Here is a 21689-nt window from a genome sequence, read left to right on the forward strand (position 1 = left end):
AGGCCATGGAGGAATTAAGAAATAAGAATAAGAATTTTTAAATCATGCCAATGCTTAACCGGGTACCAGTTTAGGCTAGACAGCATAGGGATGATGGGTGAACGCCACATAGTGTGCATTAGGAGATGAGTGGCAGAGTTTTGGATGACCTCCAGTTAACAGAAAGCAGAATGTGGAAGATCAGCATTAGAATAGTCAACTGCAGTGGTACAAAGATGAGTGTTTCAGCAGCAGAAGAGCTGAGGGAGGGGAGGAGACAGGTATTGTTCTAGATGTGAAGTAGGCTTTAGTGAGGATGCAGATTCATGAGGTTCTGAACAGCCTGGTTCAGCCTCAGACAATTGCCAGGGACGGTTTGAATCAGTGATGCAGGAGTAGAATTTGTGGCAAGGATGGACGATATTGGCCTTGGTTTTGCCAATATCTAATGGGAAGAATATAAGCAGGCTGACAATTCAGAGACAGTGGGAAGGGTGGCGTAACGTGGTGTTGAGAGAGTACTGGATATTGTCAGTGTACACTTGGAAAATGAGCATGGTATTTTCAGATGATGTTACCATGGGGCAGGCAAGAAGCCAGCACCGTGCTTTATGGAGTAGAATGCTGGAGGCAGTGGAGCAGAGGTGGGACATCCTTTCTCCAGGAGACAGCCTTCCAGCTGGGTCACCATCCTTGCCTGGGATGCAGTGGCAGCCCTGTTCACTCCAGAAGATGAATGATCTTCGCTCAGCAAGTGAACCACCTCCAGTCTCGCACTGGGCCCCCTCACACGCCCAACCATTTCCCTGAGGCAGCAACCTTGGCCTTTGCCAACACCAGTCACCAAGCTCCCCCTGTAGCTGCTATGCTCCTCAAACTCCAGCTCCCACCCAAGCCCCATGCCTACCACACCTCGTCACCATCTTAAATGTCAATGCTCCCACCTATACGCTTCCTCTCTGTGTCATTACAGGACAAATACAACAAGCATGAGTGAGCACAGAAGGTGTCAGATTCATGCTGATGTAGTGCTATTGAAAATGGCTCTGGCGTGACATCCCAATGGTGCTCGCTGAATATCCGGTGAGGAGCGAAACCCCGGAGAAAGTGCTCACTAATGATACAGTAATGTATTAAAATGAGCTTCCCGGGGCCCTGCAGTGTGCTTTACGCTATTCTGTCAAAGAGGGGGCTAGAGGATCGGAACTCAGAAACTCATTGACGTGAGTTGCGTTTTCCAAGTCTCTCCAGAGTTTGAGCGTGTGCCGCCATTCCCATGGATGGACAGCGTGGGCTCCAAACCACCCCCAATATTACTAAATAGAAAATGTGCTGTTTGGGAAAGGGTGACCAGTGAAGTTCCTGTTGTTGTGCTATGGGACCCAATTTATAAATGACGTGAGACAGGATTTTGGCGGTCATTTACTGATGACACAAACCTCTGTGGGCAAGTAGCAAGTGGAAACTGATTATTTTCAGGGTGGCATGTCATAACATGTATATATGTGGTACAGACATGTGGTGGGATTTTACGGCCTCGTTCATCCCAAAACCATAAAATCCCGCCTGAGGATAATGGACCTTGGCATTGTCCGCCCCTTGCCCGCTCCGATTCCCGTGGCAGGAGGGACAGTAAAGTTCTAGCAGTTGTCCAGCAATGGGTGGACAAACAATTCCATGAACATCGATGCTGCTCTTTTGATTACAAGTAACAATGTGGAGGAGTACATGTGTTATCTACCATGCACGCTTATATAGCCTATACGCCCATTTACTTATACATTTTCACTGCCAAACTGAACTCAACCTCATTACTTTGATTTCTCTTTTCCTATTCTTGACCATTCTCGGACTTTCACTCCTGTTACCTCACCGTGCTTCCTTTCATCTTTCCTCTCTCTGGCACTTTCTCTGACCCCCAACTCCAATGTCCTTTCCTAATCTTTCATTACTCCTTGAACTTCATAATCTCTTGTCCCCCATTCCAGTCATATGTCAGTGCGAGAACAAAATGACATTTTGACCTTTCATTGCTGTGAATGTATCTGAAATTAAACTGAAAATGGTTGGGTTTGACTAAAATCTAATGCGCAGAGTTAGTTACATGGCTGTAGCAATCCTATCTAACCAATCCTACCTACTCTCTCACTGACCTTTTCATCCTCGTGCTTGCTAGAGACTAATCTCATCAATCTCCTTACCATCCCTTCCAAGGTTAACCCTGTGAACTCTGCTGGTAGATCAACAACTGTCATCCCTCTGCATCACCTTCCAAAATGGTCATTCACTTGGGGGCAATTCTTTTGCTGCCCCTCCATGATCTTAATACATCTAAATCATGGTCTTGAAATTTTACTGTCATCTTCTTTCGCTTGCTCTTTATTTTTGTCTGATTATGCTGCTATGAAGCAACTTAGGATGTTCGATTATGCTGAAGGCACTATGTAAATGCAAGTAGTAGTTGTTGTTTTAGAAACTGGAAGACATCTGGGGTTACACAGTGGTTAGCACTGCTGCCTCACAGTGCCAGGGACCCAGGTTCAATTCCAGCCTCAGGTCACTGTCTATGCGGAGTTTTGTTTGGTTGCTCCAGTTTCCTCCCGCAGTCCAAGTATGTGCAGGTTAGGCGGATTGGCCATGCTAAATTGCCCCTTAGTACCCAAAAATGTGCAGGTCAAGTAGATTAGTGGGATAAATACATGGGGTTACAGGGGTTAGGCTTGGGTAAGATGAGTCAGCATAGTAAGAAGTCTCACAACACCATATCCAAATAAAGTCCAACAGGTTTATTTGGTAGCAAACGCCACTAGCATTCGGGGCTCTGCCCCTTCGTCAGATGAATGGGCCCACTCTCCTGACGAAGGGGCAAAGCCCCGAAAGCTAGTGGCGTTTGCTACCAAATAAACCTGTTGGACTTTAACCTCGTGTTGTGAGACCTCTTACTGTGTTTACCCCAGTCCAACGCCAGCATCACCACATCAAGACTCGATGGGCCGAACTGCCTCCTTCTGCGCTATGGGGATTCTACGATACAACGTCATTGTGAAGAAATGCAGAACATAACCTCCCCACTCTTCCACGAGCAGGAGGAATAAATTAAGCCATTCACAGTCTGTGGTATTCCACAGTCCCAGAAACTGGATAATATGATGGTAAAGTTCCTGGGTGGGATTTTCCAGCTACAATCGCACCAGAACCAGAAAATCCTGCCCCAAGGTCAACGGTCCTTTCCATGGTCCACCCCTCGCCTGCTATGATTCCCACGGTGGGCGGGATGGGAAAATTCACCCCCATGTCAGAATCATCCAACTGTATCAACAACTTCAGAGCAACATGAAGTCTATGTACAGATCACCTCAAACCTTTCAACTGTAGTCCACCTTATTCTCGAACGTGCAGAAGGACAGTGGTAGAGAAGTTGCAAAGTGATGTTACAGTGGGAAAAAAATTACTGGCCAGCAGCCAATCCCGGCTAAAGCCACTATCTCAGCATTGACTACGTACTCACCGGTACTGCTGGAGATGTTCACATCAATGCTGATGTCAGGTACGACCTGGCTGTTCAGAGAAGCCACGCACGTGTAGGTTCCAAAATCTGTGAACCTCAGGTCGATGATGTCCAGGCTGGTCGTGCCAGGGGAGACATCGGGATCTGTCGTTGAAATAACCATCCTTTCTGAGCTCCGAAGTGGACGGCCATTCTTGAACCAAGAGAACGCCAACTCGTCAGGGGGGATGGCCTCCACCTGACAGGAAATCTTAACCTCACGGCCAATCTGAATGTTGTCGTCATCATGGTACGGATCTGGTGTAATCCAAAAACGTCCCTTTTTCAGAGCTAGGATAAAGAGAACAGCTGATAGTCAGTAGATGCTTTGCACAATAAAAATGAAGCATATATCCCACACACTCTGAAGGGAGGATTGGATCTCATGCCTAATATGTGTGAATGATATCAGATCATCTACACAAATGAGACATGCGAATTCCTTTTCAACCTGTGGAATTCAAATTGTAGGACTGATCATTATTTTAAAGTTTTAAAATTCATTTATTAGAGTCACAAGCAGGCCTGCATTAACACTGCAATGAAGTTACTGTCAAAATCCCCTAGCTGCCACACTCTGGCGCCTGTTCGGGTACACTGAGGAAGAACTTAGATGGCCAATGCACCCAACCATTACGTCTTTGGAGTGTGGGAGGAAACTGGAGCGCCAGGAGGAAATCCGCACAGACACAGGGAGAACGTGCAGACCCCACACAGGCAGTGACCCAAGCCAGCAATCAAACCCGGGTCCCTGGCACTGAGAGGCAGTAGTGCTAACCACTGTGCTGTCCGAATAAATTTAATTTATTCAATTCAACAACATTGCCTCTCCATAAACTGATGGCTAAATTCACTCCCTCATATGGGTCAAGACCCAAAACATCCAAGTTTGCTCCTTGACCTGTGCTGAACTAATTGATTTCAATATGGGTGACGTGGAACACGATTGCAATCAAGGATGATCTTGCATGGTCATGCAGGACAGTTAGTTGTCTAGACTCTCACAGGAAGAATGGACATTAAGAGTTGTTCGCACTTCTCCTACCTCAAAATTAGCATGGAAGAAAGAATGCCTCGCTCAAACAAATCTGGTCACAGTTTTTCATCATTTTTAATGACTTGGAATAATAAATCAAACTTAAGGCAAGAGTACCACCAACAACAGTATTGGAATAATGAAATAAAAAAGTGCCGACAGGCAATTTTAATAAATCTCTTCCAGGTGGAATCCGCTGGCTTTGTAATATTAGCAACAATATTTACAATGGCACTGGCATGATAGACTGGCCAAATTCTTTGCTATATAATTCTGTAATAAGTAACTGAGTGCCTTCTTCAAATCTTCCCATATTTCGAAACCTTCAAGGTCACAACTAAGGTTTACTCACTATACATCACTGGTAAATACTAAATCAGGTCTTACTATCAATAAAATCAAATAAAGCCAAGTTGTGGATGATTTCTCTGTGTTCAGTGTATGACTGTGTGGTGTTGAATCATTTGTGACTCAAAGGGAATATATTATTCCATTCTGTTTTAGTAATTCAGTGCTTCATGAAACTGCCTGGCTTAACTGGAAATAGATCACAGAAAATAGATTCTTCTTGTTCAAGATGGATGGGTTGTATTATATGCTACACTCTCAGGACAAAATAATGTGGGATTGGATGCAAACAACAACGCAGGTTTATTATTTAATAGCTGTTAACTCGACAAAGGGGTGTTCCAGACTGAGGCAAAGCCTGCAAATCAGCCCATCACATTACAAACAATGCATGTGACTAAACTCTTAAAGTGACAGTGCATAAATATAACAACAACCCCAAATATATAACATCCCTCCCCCTTTACTTCTAAAAACAAAGAACAAACAAAGAAAAGAACAGATAGGAACAGACCCTTTGGCCCTCCAAGCCTGCACCAATCACACCTGCTTAAACTAAAACTGTATGCACTTACAGACTGCGTATCCTTCCATTCTTGGATTTGTCTGATTGCCCCTTAAATGCCACTATTATATCTGCTCCCATCACTTCCCTGCGGAGCACGTTCCAGACATTTGCCACTCTCTGTGTAAAAAACTTGCCTCACACATCTCCTCTAAACTTTTCCCCACGCACCTTAAACCTATATCCCCTATGGTCCCAAGATCCTAAACCCAAGGTCTCATAACAACAAATAACCACAGTACTTTACATGGTCATCAAAACATACATACAAGAGTAGACAATGAATCATTACAGAGTCATAATACACTTAATAGAAAGACGATCTGGTGGGAGTTGCCTATGCACTTTAGGGATTTGGCTTGTTGTAACGTTGGAGATACTCTCCAAGTCTTCAGAGGCGGTCTCTACCTTGGCAAGCTTAACAGTCTGTTTTTCAGAAGGAAGGCTTAGCAGCAGCAAGGGATTCTTCAGCAATCTTGCTTTCTGTGGACTGATCAGAAGTTGCAGTCACAATATCTGGTGCTATAAATGGCAGTTCATCCTGAGGTAGTTCTGGCATACACAGTACTGGCACACTGGTGTGTGCAGCTAACAACTGACCTACCTGACATCTCCATACCAGCTCATCATCAGATTGTATGGGAGGTGGGGCTATACCTACCTCCCCATACAGTCAGAGGAAGTAAATTTTCATTGGTGGTATAGTTATACGCCAAAATCTGCTCTCCTTTACAAAACAAGCATCGAATTATCCTCTCTTAAGATTTGTGACTGCTGATTGCATTCTGCTATCTCAGACATCTCCTGTGGTAAAAAAAAGTAGATTAAATGTAATTCTTAGCTTTCCCTTCAGGAGTAGTAAAGCTGGGCAACTCTTGAGTAGTTGGGTGTGTGGTGTTGTGATATGTCGCCAAGAAACTGTTTAGACAGTGCTTTGGTCCTTAGAGGCATTCAGTAAATGGGTCAAGGACTGGACAAAACTTTTGGCTAATCCACTTATGGGTGGGTGATATGGTGTTGATTTTGTGGGTTGGATACCACTCTTCAAACTCTCAAGCTTTGTATTCTGGTCCATTATCACTCTCAAATTGTTCTGGTTTCCCAAATCTGGCAAAAATCTCATTCAGTATTGTGATGGTTTGTTCTCCACTTTGTTGGCTACTTGTGGTGTGCATCAATGACAACCATGAACATGTGCCCCTCGTGTGGACCTGCAACGTTAATGAGTGGACATTTCCAAATCATTTTAGGCCAGTCCCATCAGTGCAATGGGGACAATGGTAGTGCATTCCTCACCCTTTCACATGACTGGCACAGTCCTGCCTCCTCCTTCTCCTATCTTCTATGTTTCAATGTGATACTAAAATTAAAATCCTGCAGTGAGTAACTTACCTCCTCATTTCTCAAGGCCCCTCTATCATCTACAAGGCACAAGTCAGGAGTGTGAAGGAATACTCCTCATTTGCCTGGATGAGCGCAGTTCCAACAACACTCAAGAAGCTTGATATTATCCACGACAAAGCAGCTCCCATGATTGGCACGTCATCCACAAACATTCAATTGCTCTAACACCGATGCACAGTGGCAGTCATGTCTACCATCTACAAGATGCACTGCAGGAATTCACCAAGGCTCCTGAAACAATACCTTCTGAACCCACAACTGCTACCATCTGGAAGGAAACTGGCAGCAGGTACCTGGGAACATCACCACCTGGAGGTTACCCTCCAAGTCACTCACCATCCTGACTTGGAACATTTCCTTCACTGTCGCTGCGTCAAAATCCTGTAACGTCCTCTCTAACAGCACTGTGTGTGTACCTACACCTTAGGGATTGCAGCAGTTCAAGAAGGCAGCTCACCACCACCTTCTCCAGGGGAATTAGGAATGGGCAATAAATGCTGGCCTAGCCAGCGATGCCCAAATCCCATAAATCAATGAAAAAATAAGAGGGGATTCTCTGATTGGGCACTCCCAGGGAGCACCAGTGGTGTATTCCGAGAAAGACAAGGGAAATTACCATCCAAAACGGAATCAAACCTTAGGTTCTAACAACGAGTCATCCAGATTTGAAGCATTGGCTGGAATTTTACCAGCACATCGGCCCCAATTCCGGGATGGATGAGATTCGCAGGACGGAATTCTCCATTGGCCTTGGGGTGGGATTTTACAAGTCTTGCCCGAGCGAGGTTGTAAAATCCTGGGCATTGCCTCAGTTCTCTCTCCACAGATGTTATGATGTGGGTATGCCGGCGTTGGACTGGCGTAAACACAGTAAAAAGTCTGACAACACCAGGTTTTAGTCCAACCTATTTATTTGATAATATACTCACAAGCTTTCGGGGTTGTGAATAAATAGGTTGGACTAAAACCTGGTGTTGTCAGACTTTTTACTGTGTCCACAGATGTTGTCAGACCTGCTGAGATTTTCCAGCATTTTCTGTTTTTGTTTCAGATTCCAGCATCCGCAGTGATTTGCCCAAGCCTTTTGAGCGTCTGCTCTTCCAGACCCCACATTAGTTTTAGTAAGGTTATGGCTGACTGGCCTCCTTCGACATGCGAATAGTAAATACTGTATATAAAAGCTGGTCTGAGATGTTGATAACCTCCGTACTTGATAGTTAATGGGACACACCATCTGTTGTTTTCTGCCAAATTCAACAGATCGGGTGGGTAACAGACTGCATGTTTATGGCAAACAACGTCAAAATATCACAGTATAATTATCAGGTTGTTAGATTAGATCTCTGATGGACTGTCTGATGGTTTGACAACTGTGAAAGACCTTTACTTGTCTTGGCAAGCAAGTTTCTATTGCTAGTTCTCTTCAGTGATATTTAGAATCATGTATTAGAGAACACAATGGAGCACAAATAGTTTGGAAACTGTCATTGAGACCATAAATGGAATGGTTTGAAGAAGTCAGGCCAACAATGAAGTCAGCATTTATAGATCTCCTCTGTAAATGCAATATACAAATGATGAAAATGATAGCAGCTGTTCAGCTATTTGAAGGATAGGTGACGCTTGTAATAACCAGACTGTAGAAACAAAAGGTTGACCAGAATTATAGGTTGTTGCAGGTAGGGGGTTTTACAGGGGACAACAAATATGTTTCAATCCAAACTGTACAGCCTGAGCTAGAGAGGAGAATCATTTATCTCTGTCACATTTGTGCATTGAGCTTGTGTTGGCAAGATCTGAGAGGAGAAAAAAGCAAAAGAGCTCCACGGGTACATCTCTTCCTGCTGTTGACAAAATCCCACGAAGATTAAATGTATGTGAAAGGGATGAAACTTGGTTCGGGTCAGCCTGAGATGAGAGGAAACACAAACTCCTCAATGTTTCAGTAATACAGGGCAGGATTTAACAGAGGTGACAGTGGCCTTACCCATTGAGGGCCGGCGAGAGACCCTGGACACCTTCTTGTGGGAAGACCCATTGAATTGAATACTAAATAGGCACCAAATGCCTTTGAAGGAGGCAATCCTATCACCAGGGGGGCCGCAGTGGCACAGTGGTTAGCAGTGCTGCCTCACAGCGCCAGGTACCCGGGTTCGATTCCCAGCATGAGTCACTATCTGTGCAGAGTTTGCACATTCTCTCCAGTTTCCTCCCAGTCTGAAAGACCAGCTGGTTAGGTGCATCGGCTGTTTTAAATTCTCCTTCGGTGTAGCCGAACAGGTGCTGGAGTGTGGCGACTAGGGGATTTTCACAGTAACTTCATTGGAGTATTAATGTAAGCCTACGTGTGATACTAATAAATGAAATAAAAATAACTATCCTGAAAGTCAGCCAGCAATCTTAACAGACTGACAGCAGAAGCCAATAATCAGCTCATCATTTGCAAAAGAAAGTGAAATGCAATCAGCCTTCATTCTAACTGGGGATCTCAGTGACCTCCCCAATGCAACAATGAATGGCAAACTGTAAGCTATTTAAAAGTTTCTAACTCCAGCCTAGAAGGAGACAAAGGGATAAAAGTTCACAGCCACTGGCAAATTGTTCCTCATTCTGCTTTGAGACTGGGTTTCAGTTGCAGCAATTGGCAGTTAGTATGAAGCAGAGGTACCTCAACATTACTTTCACTGGGATTTAGGTCGCAGAATTCTTCCCTAATCATGCTAGGGAAATATGGCCTTCTGCTGAGAGCATACCTCTCCTTTCTTCCTCTTCTCACTTCCTCCTCCTCCCTCTTTCTTGTTCTCCGTCTCCCTCCTCCTCCTCCCTCTTCCAGTGCCTGGCCCTGCTTCGCTTGTCCTTTTTTCAGCCTCCAAGTCAATCTATATTTCAAGGGAATACCTACGTGTCACCCCCATGTCAGTGTTAGTGCAACACAGGGCACTGAATACTTCCATGTGGGGAGGATGTTTCCTGTTATGGAAGAAAACAAAGAACTAGTTTAAACCATAAAGGGTCATCCATTTAGGACAGAGATGAGGAGTTATTTTCTTCTCTCAAATGGGTAGTGAGTCTTTGGAACTCCCTTCCTCAAAGGGCAGTGGAAGCAGAATCTTTGGATGTTTTCAAGGCAAAGCTAGATAGATTCTTGATCTTGAGTGAAAGGCTATGGGGGATAGGTAAGAAAGCGGGGTTGAGGTTACAATAAGATCAGCCATGACTTTATTGTATGGCAGAGCTGCTCCTAGTTTGTGTGCATGCCTCTAATACCCAGTGAATAGGTATTACCACAAAACCAGTTCAGTTAACTTGCTCAGTCATGAGATCAGCAGCTAATGTGGAAATAATAATTCAGAATGTAATGTGCCTGGCATACTGCAAATTATCTTTTGTAAGTTTGTTGTGGATTTGGAAAATGCTGCAACACCTCATTTCATATCAGATATGATATTTATCCTCAGCCTAGATGCTCTAGCGCTTCTGTCAATCAAGAGCAGCACCCATGGAACCAGCTTGGCTGAATGCAAATTTACATCTAGTTCTGGGCTTATGTGTCCAATTATTACATTAATAAGGCACACCCAGAACAGATTTGAAGGGAGTAGGGTGACATGCAAATCCAAACAATTCAGTGTGTATCCAATGCGTACGCCCCCGTGCAGTAATTGCAAGGATTGGTGACCAGCCGTTAGCAAAATGAACTTCAATGGTTAATTTACAAGCCGGTAACTATACAGACCACTTTCACTATGTTATTACTCCCAGCTCTAGGATCTAGTCTGGGCTGCAAAAATCCTTGCTCTGCACTGAGATCCCTATGCTCATTCCCATTTGGCAATTGGGTCACATGACCCTGCCGATGTATGCCCCTTAAAGGATCCAGCTACTAGACAATGGCTGTGGCATTATGTCATGGAATACTAAATTGAGAACATTTCCAGAGAATGATACAGCAAAAAAAAATCCATTTGATCAGTCACGCTTGTCCAAGGGAGCTACTGACTTAGCCCTATTGCTTTGCCCATGCATATAGATTCAGAGGAACAATGATAACAAAACTGATTGCTGGTGAACATGCAATGTTTGCATACACCCAATTCAAAAGCACCCATTGACAATGCTCTTTCCCATTCCCCATTTTCTGATTTTTAATTATCTACATTTCCTTTGTTACTATTTGCCCAATAAGCCTTCTATGTGATACCTCATCAAACGCCTATTAAAAATCAATCTATTCAAAATTCTCTGTGTTTTTATTTCAACCAAAAAGCTCCATTGTTTCAATTAAAAGCTTCTGATCTATTCAAAACAACTTGCATTTTGAAAATTCATACTGGACATTTTTAATCTCTTCCCAGCTGCATATTAATTTTAACCCCTTACAGTCCCACTAGAATCTTACTCAAATAGTACAAAGTTAATTCCTCCAATATGATTAAAATGCAAGAGAAAAAAAATGTTCTTTCCAAAGATAAACCACTTGATGAGTTTATTGCATGTTGGTTCACTTTAAAGGGTAAGGTTATGAGGTCAGGTTGATAAATTTGGCTTCTGTTTCAGTGGCCGAAATTTTCCAGCCCTTCCCCGCTGGCTATATCTTCTAGTCTCAATCACTGCAACCACCCTCTCCCTCCCTCCCTCCTCTTCCCACCCCTCTCCCTCCCACCCCACCTCCCACTCCCTCGCTCCCCACACCTACCTCCCTCCCTCCCCCAACCCCCTCCCCTTCCTTCCTCCCATCCCCCTACCCCTCTTCTACCCCCCCGCCCCCTTCCTTCCTCCCTCTCAACCCCCTCCCCATCCTTCCCCCTTCCCTCCCTCCCTCCCCCTCCTTATCCCTCCCCCCCCTCCTCCCTTCCTCCCCCCCTCCACCAACCCCCCCACCACTCATCCTCGCTTAGGGTCTCTGAAGACGGAGGTGGCAAAGCATGAGAAGCGGTGGGGCCCCATAGTTGGCCAGTGATGGTCCACCATTGCCAAACACACCAATGGTAGGTGGTAAATTCCTACCCATTGGGTTTACAGTGTTGAACGGTGAATTTACTGGGGTGTTTCAAATAGTTACAGGAATCAATTGGATGGATGCAAAGAAACTTTTTCTGCCGAGAATGCTGAGAGCTATTTTAAAATTAGAAACAGGTCATTCTGAAAATCAGGGAGCCCTGTTTTCCAAACACTGGGCAGTGGAAATCTGCTGTCCACTCCCCAAAAAGGCAGTAGATGTTTTGGTAAATTGACATTCTCAGGAATGAGGCTGACTAACCTTTATTAGATGAGGGCATCAAGCAATATTGATTAAAGGGTTGGTCAAGAGAGTTAGAGCGCAGACCAGCCACAATCTAACCAAATGACTGAACAGGTTCAAATGGGCCTTGAGTGGGGCGGTAGAGTGGTTAGCACTGCTGCCTCACAGCGCTAGGGGCCCGGGTTCAATTCCAGCCTTGGGTAACTGTCTGCGTGCAGTTTGCACATTCTCCCCGTGTCTGTATGGGTTTCCTTTGGCTGTTCCGGTTTCCTTCCACAGTCTACAGTTGGGTGGCTTAGGTGGATTGGCCATGCTAAATTGACCCTAGTGTCAGGGAGGTTAGCAGTGTAAATATGTGGGGTAATGGGAATAGGGCCTGGGTGCAATTGTGATCAGCGCAGACCCAATGGGTCAAATGGCCTCCTTCTGCACTGTAAAGATTCTATGATTCTGTTCTCTGAGTGCTTCCATATTCCTGTAGTTCAAGATCACTGATTCCCAAGCCAGATTCTACTCAACCCTTATCCACCCCAGCCCAATAGAGGGTGAGATCTTCCGGCTCCGCTCGTCCCAAAACCGGAAAGTCCCACCCGAAGTCAATGGACCTTTGCATGGCCCGCTTGCCACCCCCACTATGATTCCCGTGGCGGGTGGGATGGGAAAATTCCCCCTACAAGAAAATAGAAATCAACGGATCGAAGCCATTTTAAGTTGCCAGAATTGTCAGAGCTACAATAGAAAGGAAAGACATCATACAGAACATCTTAAAAAGGAAAGATTTGTGTCTGGCAATGTTGCCTGTCTGTGTGATGCACTGAAGCACCAAGTGGCCTTTCAACACAGAGATGACAGTGTTATTATCTGAATGAAGCTGACATGTGCATCAACACATCATTGATTAAAAAAACACAACATTGAAGGAAAAGCTGAAACTTTAGAATGGTAATCATGAGGACATGGGAACTGTAAACTTAAAAGTGAAATGCAGAAATGAATAACTGTATCTTCAATTTACTTTTAATTTGTAATACCAATATCTTCACATAGTGTCTTTTACTTTTATACAACATAATGCAATTTCCTCTAGATTGCCCCGCCTTACTTAAGGCATAACTTAAATTTCCTTGCATTGCAACTGACCATACTTACTCTTTGCTATCACTAGTATCTATATTTATGGGTCATTGCTATTAAAATTAAAACATATTTACTTTGGCTCGTATCTGTGACAACGAGGGACAGCCTGAATCAAATAAATAAAATGAGGTTTTCTGAAATAATTCCCCAGAGGCCAATGCCCCATCATTAGATTCTCTTTACTTACAAACGTATCTCCACTCCTCAGAAAGCTTCAGGTACACAGTCAGAATCCGGAGTGTCAATAGCCCTGACACTCCTCAATGTATATACAGCTGAGACTCCATGATTGAGCAGGCAATCATTACTTAAATCAGGGAGCTCACACTCGAAGAGGCCAGCCTCATGGGCCTTGTTGCCGTCATTACATTTTCATTCATATATTAGCTTTCACATTTTCATGGATGTTTCAGAATATTTCACATTCAATGAAATACTTTTAAATTGTAGTACCAGTACTAAAAATAATAGCGTATTCTGAAACCACGGTCCCACAAAGCCAGAAGGTAAATGACCAAGTGATCCTACAGTGACCCTATAGGAGAGGCGATGGCCTAGTGCTATTATCATGAGCCTGTCAATCCAGAAAGTCAGCAAATTTTCAGGGGACCCAGGTTTAAGTCCCACCATGGCAGCCAATGGAATTTAAATTCAGTAAAAATATCTGGAATTAAGAATCTACTGATGACCGTGAAACCATTGTCAGAGAAACCCATCTGGTTCGCGAATGCCTTTTAGGGAAGGAAATCTGTTGAGAGCTTGTTTGTTATTTTAGTAACACAGAAATTAATCCTTTGGTGTAGAGCATCTGTGGGCAGACCAAAGTAGCCACAATAATTAGCAACAGAAAGATTGCAATACAATTATCTTAAATCACTGCCTTCTCTATACTCTGGCATAATTTTCCCATCCTGCTCACCACAGGAGTGGTAGTGGGCGAGACAGGGCCATGCAAAGGTTCGTTGACCTCAGCAGGAATTTCTGATCTTATGGCGAGCACAGCTGGAAAATCTCGCCCTCCACCTTCTACATATCAAAGAGAAAAAAGTAAGGCCCGCTAACCTCTGAGTTAATAGTAAGCTGTATATGGGAGGCACGGTGGCTTAGTGATTAGCATTGCTACCTCACAGCTTCAGGGATCCGGGTTCAATACTGACCTTGGACAACTGTCTGTGTGGAGTTGGCACATTCTCCCCACGGCTACATGGGTTTCCTCCCACAGTCCAAAGAGATGCAGGTCAGGTGGATTGACCATGACAAATTGCCCCTTGGTATCGCAAGATGTGTAGGTTGGGCGGATTAGCTGGGTGAACGTGGGGGCTGTGGGGATAGGGCCTGCGTAAGGTGCAGTGTTGGAAAGTATCAATACAAGTACTTCTTCTCAGCAATTACCCTATATCCTCTTTGTTGACAAATTTAATCTGTTAGAGTGTTAATTTACTCGTTAAATATTCTCTCCTTCCTTTTATCTGCTTTACACCTCTACTCCGGAATTCTACCACCTTGCTTGCCACTGAATTGGAGCGGATGAGGGGTGGACAACAGAAATGCTAATTGATCTCAGGTGGGAATTTCCAATCTTGCTCGAGCAAGGTTGTAAAATCCTGCCCCTAATCTCTCTTTCAAGATGTTTTTGGGCATTTCTCACTGGATTTGCCTCAAGTCCATCTTTAGGCTTATATCTTCTACTTTGCCATGATATTTCCATTTCAATTTTGTGTGCCAGATTCCTAAAGAGAATTTGCTGATTCGATTTCACAGAATCCTTACGGTGCAGAAGGAGGCCATTTGACCCATCATGTCTGCTTTTCCGAGGCAGCTGAAAGTGTAGACAGAGTCAATGGCTGGGAGGCTATTTTGCCCGATGGCCTGGGCTTCATTCACAACCCTTTGTAGTTTCTTGCTGTCTTGGACACAGCAGGAGCCATACCAAGCTGTGATACAACCAGAAAGAATGCCTTCTATGGTGCACTTGTAAAAGTTGGTGAGAGTTGTAGCGGACATGCCAAATTTCCTTAGGCTTTTGAGAAAGAGAGATGTTGGCGGGCTTTCATATCTATAGCGACAGCTTGGAGGGACCAGGGCAGGTGGACATCTAAAACCTTGAAGCTCTCAACCATTTCCCCACTGTTGTAGACAGCGGCATGTCCTCCACTACGCATCCTGAAGTCAATGACTATCTCTTTCATTTTGTTGACATTGAGGGAGAGATTATTGTTGTAGCACGAGCTCACCAGATTTTCTATGTCTTTCCTGTACTCATCTCATCATTGTTTGAGATCTGACCCACTATGGTGATGTTCTCAGCAAACTTGAAAATCGAGTTGCAAGAGAATTTGGCCACACAGTCATAGGTGCATAGTGAATAAAAAAAATTTTAGAAATCTGGAATTAAGAATCTACTGATAATCATGAAACTATTGTGAATTGTTGGAAGAACCTATCTGGTTCACTAATCCCCTTTAGGGGAGGAAATCTGCCATCCTTGCCTGTCTGGCTTACATGCGACTCCAGCGCTACAACAATGTAGTTGACTCTCAACTGCCCTCTGGCAGCGAAGGATGGACAATAGATGCTGTCCCAGCAAAAGACACCCGTGTCCCACGAATGAATAAAAAAAAGCTATTCACAGCTACGACTTTATCAAATGTGCATTTCTGATGGACAATCTTGCTTTTTTTAAATAAGAAACAGAAAAAGTAAATATTGGAATATTGCATATGGAAAGTTATTTGTATTTTCTGAAGACTTTTTGCACATGTTCCACGCAAATGATTTTTAATCAGCCTGAAAGAGGTTAAGTTGAGCAAGAGTACAGGAATGGATTTAAAACTGTCAAAACACATGTATCAAAGTTTTGCCCGTGGTTTATGTGTTACCCTGGATTGTGGGAGGAATGTTGAGTGTTCTCAATATGTTACCTCCTACTGAAGATCAGCTAATAAGCCTGTAGTTGGAGCGATTGGATTTATTGCCATCAGGGACAGATTGGATTTCTGCACTTCATTCACATAAATCCCCATACTAAAATCAAATGCAAGGTTGTCAAGCTGATGACACTGAAATACGAAAGAGCAAATGGTCCAAGCCCTGACCCCGTGGGACTCTCCTCGACATTTAACAGTAGAAATTAAAATTGTACTCATCACATTCAGAGGGATTTGCATGATTTATGCTATTCAAATGACAAATTACATATAACACTGGCGAATTTGAAATATGGCACATCGGACAACATAAGCAGAGAATGAAAGGGATAGAATTAGCACTGGAAGACTCAGAAAGAGACTTGGATGCAACAGTGGATTCACTGTCAATCTCTGGGCAACATAGCAAGTCAATTAAAGCTAATAAAATGCTGGAATATATAACCAGCAACGTGAATACAAGTCTATTGAGGTTGTAAAATGCATTTGTCAAATTCTTCTGAGAATACTGTGTTCCATTCTGGTCACGCCACTACAGCGTGTGTCGAGGAGAAGCAGAGGAAAGCAACATAAATAATTCGAAGTGTAAAGGGGACGAACTCTGAAGATTCAAACCGCTCAATCTTTATAGATTAGAAAGAAGGCAATTAATTATAAGAGAACTTACCGAGGCATATAACAATGTTGACTGGCTCCATTAAGGGGAAAGCAGATTCTCGCATAAGGGTAAGAGATACAAGTGGGACTGGAGGTCAAAGTATAAACTAGCAGAATGTAAATGCATCAGAGGGTGACAAACATCTCAGGTTGTCAGCAGATGCATATCACTTTAAGAGTATTCATGCTTGAGTTGGATACTAATAAGGGGGAGTGGGAGAAATGAGTTTATTAGTGAGGTGAACAATTTGCTGGCAATTTAACTTCATTTTTATTGCAAGGGAGAGAGAGAGAGGAGAAAAATTGAAAGCCTTACGGTGCATAATACTTGTGATAAGAGTTCCCCTTGGGGGGGAAAAGGGACCAATAAAAAGAAAATCTTTCACATTATTGGCCATGGTATCTTACCCTCAGGGATTTATTGAAGATAACTGCAGTAGCTCACTGGCTGCCTACCATGATCACTGAGAATAGCTTTATAGTTGCTTAGTGGTACAGAACTTGAGTATTGCTGAAAAAAAGGCATGTTGTTGAAGCTTTCTGTTCTGCACTCATCAGGACAATCACCAGGACACTAACTCAGCTTTGATGAAGGGTCACTCAGACTCAAAATGTTGGCTGTATTCTCTCTCCACAGATGATGTCAATCCTGCTGAGATTTTTCAGCATTTTCTGTTTTTGTGACAGGAATACCAATGTCAGAGGAAGAGAGTGCTGATCGGTTGGCAAGTGGATTCTGATTGGTAGAGACATTGCCATGGCAAATGCATCAGTTGGTGGTGACTGACAGTTAACTGTTAGTAGAGGCGATGGCCTCATGGTATTATCACTCGACTATTAATCCAGAAACTCAGCTAATGTCCTGGGGACCCGGGTTCAAATCCCGCCACGGCGGATAGCGGAATTTGAAATCAATAAATAATATCTGGAATTGAGAATCTACTGATGACCGTGAAACTGTTATCAATTATCAGAAAAAGCCTCTAGAGAAGGAAATCTGTCATCGCAACCTGGTTTGGCTTACATATGACTCCAGCACCACAGCAATGTGACTGACTTTCAACTGCCCTTCAGCAATTAGAGATAGGCAACAAATGCTGGCCAACCAGTGATGCCCATGTCCCATGAATAACTAAAAAAAACTGCCAAGCATGGTTTGATCAGATCATTCGCTGTATCGTGCAAACTCATAAACCAGTCTACTTTAGATTATTCTGGAATGGCACATATCTCAAACATTGAGCAACAGATGAGGCCAGCTGTTTTATGCTGCTACAATATAGTAGCAACATGAGTGGAATTTGCCACTCATGCTGCAGTTAAGTGAAAAAGACATACTGCCTATCACACAAATGAGTAATGTGGCATATGAATTTTTGTGCCAGTGTGATGCTCGGTATGTAGGCCACACATCCCAAAAACTGACAGATTGCATCAAATAACATGTCCCTTCCGCTGTTCACAACAGGCAAAACCAGTGTCCAACATCAGATGTGATTCCATGATTGGACAACATTTGCTAACTAATCTTCTGTGTGCTAAAAATTACATTGACAACCAATAAAAGATTTTTAGGCTCCCATCGTGGCTTATTTGTATGTACTGGAAGTTGCATATATTAATATACAGAGTCATATTCTTTGCAAACAGAAAGAATATGCACACATACTACGCCTGTTTCAGCTAATCAAAATAAATTACAGTCATTTATTGGTTCATTCCACAGGGGAATGCCTTGAACAATCAAAGTTGCCTTGTTTAAATTTTAAACAAAGTTTGGCAGTTAACTGTCGGGCACCATCAACTGGTGCATTCTCCAAGGCAATTCCACTACCAGTCACAATTCACTTGCCAACCAATTAGCACCCTCTTTTCATACAATATAAAGTTGTTTTCCTGATATTGGTTTTCTTGTCCTGATGAGTACAAGACACAAAGCTTTGGCAAAACATCTTTTTTCAGCAATTTTTTCAGCAATTTTTTCCTTCAGGAAAAAGATACAAAAGTCTGAAGTCACCGACACAAGAACGGCTTCAGCCCTGCTGCCAATGGACTTTCAAATGGACATACCTTGCATTGAATTGATCTTTCTTTAGACACTAGCTACAACTGTAACACTACATTCTGTCTCTTGTCTCCTCTATGAACAGTATGCTTTGTCTGTATAGTGTGCAAGAAACAACACTTTCACTGTATTTCAATACTAAATCAATATACAATAATAAATTAGATCAAATATTCAACAGTCTTCTAGCCTGGCTGAGATGGCATCGGATCTTTCTAAATCAGATGTCCAAAGACAGATTCCAAGGTGCTCTGAATCAGTTATAGTACAACATTATCCAGTCTATGGGATGAACAATTTATTGTTCAGAGGTAGGCCAGTGCTAATGGCTGCCAGGGTCATGCTAGTGTTGGAACTGCCCCTCCACAAAACATGCCCATTCTGACCAATGTAAATAACAAAGAGCTTTGAGTTTGCATAAACACATCTGTCACATGACAAGGAACAGAGTCGCATCTATCCAGTTGCAGGAACAGCAAATAAATTACAGCTGTGCATTGATTCCTCGGAGAGTATCCAGCATAACAGGTCAACTTCATTCAATATACCCAGTTGGATTTATCTACTGAGCCCAGATGAAGGCACTCGCCTTGTGTTAAATAAAGTAATTAGTGTAATTAAGTTGTCCTAATTCCATCTATCATCTCGAATATCGTTACGTAATCTCATCAACAGGACCAGCATTAAGAAACTTTACCCTTGCATAGGGGTACACACATGTTCAGTGGGCTCTGGGAAACTGCAGCTGTTTAGTGCTGGACGAGTAACTGGATTTTCATAACATTTTTATTAAAAATAATCATTAACTGATTATTCGAGACAATTAGGGCCAAGTGTGCATTAGAGAGGTCAGGAGCAAGAAACAATCGGCATTGCATAAACCATGGTGAATCATCCCATGAATGGAAAGGCAGTAGGTAAAGCTAAACTTATCCTGGAATCAGCCTGGCATTGCCCAGCCAGCGAGCAATTGATTCCAGCCTCACATCAAACAGCTGTACCAGTGCCCACTGTGCCTGAATGGTCTGCAGAGATTTAACTTTTAATATACTGAAAGATCTTCAATCAAGCAAACCTGACTTTTGGCCAACGTTATTTTTAAGTATGCTGGGATTTCCTGTGGCCGAGCTTTTTGATTTGATTTGATTTCTTATTGCCACAGGTATTAACATATAGTGAAAAGTACTGTTTCTTGCGTGCTATACAGACAAAGCATACTGTTCATAGAGAAGATACTGAGAGAGTGCAGAATATAGTGTTACGGTTCACAGCTAGGGTGTAGAGAAAAGTCAATTTAATGCAAGATAGGTCCATTGGAAGATCTGATGGCAACAGGGAAGAAGCTGTTCTTGAGTTGGTTGGTCTGCGATCACAGACTTCTGTATCTTTTTCCCGATGGAAGAAGGTCGAAAAGAGAATGTCCAGGGTGTGTAGGTCCTTAATTATGCTGGCTCCTTTGCCGAGGCAGCGGGAAGCGTAGATATAGTCAATGGGTGGGAGGCTGGATTGCATGATGGATTGGGCTACATTCATGACCTTCTGGTGTTTCTTAAGGCCTTGAACAGAACAGGAGCCATACATACCCCAAGCTGTGATACAACCAGAAAGAATGTTTTCTATGGTGCATCTGTAAAGGTTGGTAAGAGTCGTAGCTAATATGCAAAATTTCCTTAGTCTCCTGAGAAAATAGAGGTGTTGGTGGGCTTTCGCAACTGTACTGTCAGCATGGGGGGACCAGGGCAGGTTGTTGGTGATCTGGACACCTAGAAACTTGAAGCTTTCGATATGGCCTGAAGCTGAAACTTATCAAAGAAGACAAGGTGTTAGCTGTAACAGCTTGTCCCCAAACAAAAGAGCTGAAGAAGTTGGTTACAGAACGTTTGGAGCCAGTCTTTCCTTATATGGGCACTGCACTGTCAGCTGTAAGCAGTAAGGCCTATAAAAATGATGGGGTCTGGAGGATCTGTGTTGGTTCTATTTGAGTGGCCTAATTGAATGATACAATTGAGTTGCTGATCAGTTTGTTGGCTGGTTGCCAAGGAACCTTTGGGGTGTCAGGATGCCAACACAAAGAGCTTGTGTGTAATGTGAAGAACCTGGGGATGAAGCTCATAGAAGAGACAACGTCTGAAAAGAAGGAAAATCCTGGTCAGGTTTCATATGCAAGTGGAAACCTACCTTAAGTAAAGTAATGGATAGTGAATAAATGGTTGAACATTGCTCAAAGGATTGACTATTGTATAAGTTGCTACAAAATAAAGGAAATTGTGTATTTAAGGTCAACTTTGTGTTTTTATTTGCTGGTAGAGGTTAAAACACGCAGCATGGAGACGAGTGGCAGGTTCTCCTGGCAACTGACCTCAGGCAATGGTGTGAGTGACCTACATCTCAGAGTGTCACTATGCCATGACCAAGGTTCGAAGTGTGGCGACTAAAAGTGTTGGATTTAGAGAATCCATCGTCTTTCATCTAACTCCTTACAGCAAAAACTTGCTGCATTATAGATGGGAGTGGTAAGGGCCTCTGTCATTACAACAATGCTCTCCATACATGCTAATCAAACTATCCTTCAGTACCCAAGGGGTTAATTTTAACTCCCTCTCCTGGTTGAAACTGGACAGGCGGACAGTTAAAATCTAGCACCACAGGTTTTCAGGCATCTGAGCAGAGTGCCATGAACATATATTTCACTCTGAGCATGTACTTTGTCATTCCATTGGTTTGGTTGCTTGTTGCTCTGCCCTAGTTGGACAGATTTAAACGTAGGCCTGGATTTTTGTTC

General features: G+C 43.2%; 1 protein-coding gene across 2 annotated transcripts in view; it reads right to left on the bottom strand.

The window, feature by feature from the left end:
- Positions 1-21689, bottom strand: part of mdga2a (MAM domain containing glycosylphosphatidylinositol anchor 2a) — a 769467-nt gene that overhangs the window by 353574 nt on the left and 394204 nt on the right. For both annotated transcript variants that reach the window (XM_080202474.1, XM_080202475.1), the window contains exon 7: positions 3488-3817. In XM_080202474.1, the coding sequence (XP_080058600.1) occupies positions 3488-3817 (330 nt within the window). The remainder of the gene's footprint in view (positions 1-3487; positions 3818-21689) is intronic.

Source organism: Carcharhinus amblyrhynchos, chromosome 14, assembly GCF_965287045.1.
Source record: "Carcharhinus amblyrhynchos chromosome 14, sCarAmb.v2.hapA, whole genome shotgun sequence".
Classification (NCBI taxonomy): Eukaryota; Metazoa; Chordata; class Chondrichthyes; order Carcharhiniformes; family Carcharhinidae; genus Carcharhinus; species Carcharhinus amblyrhynchos.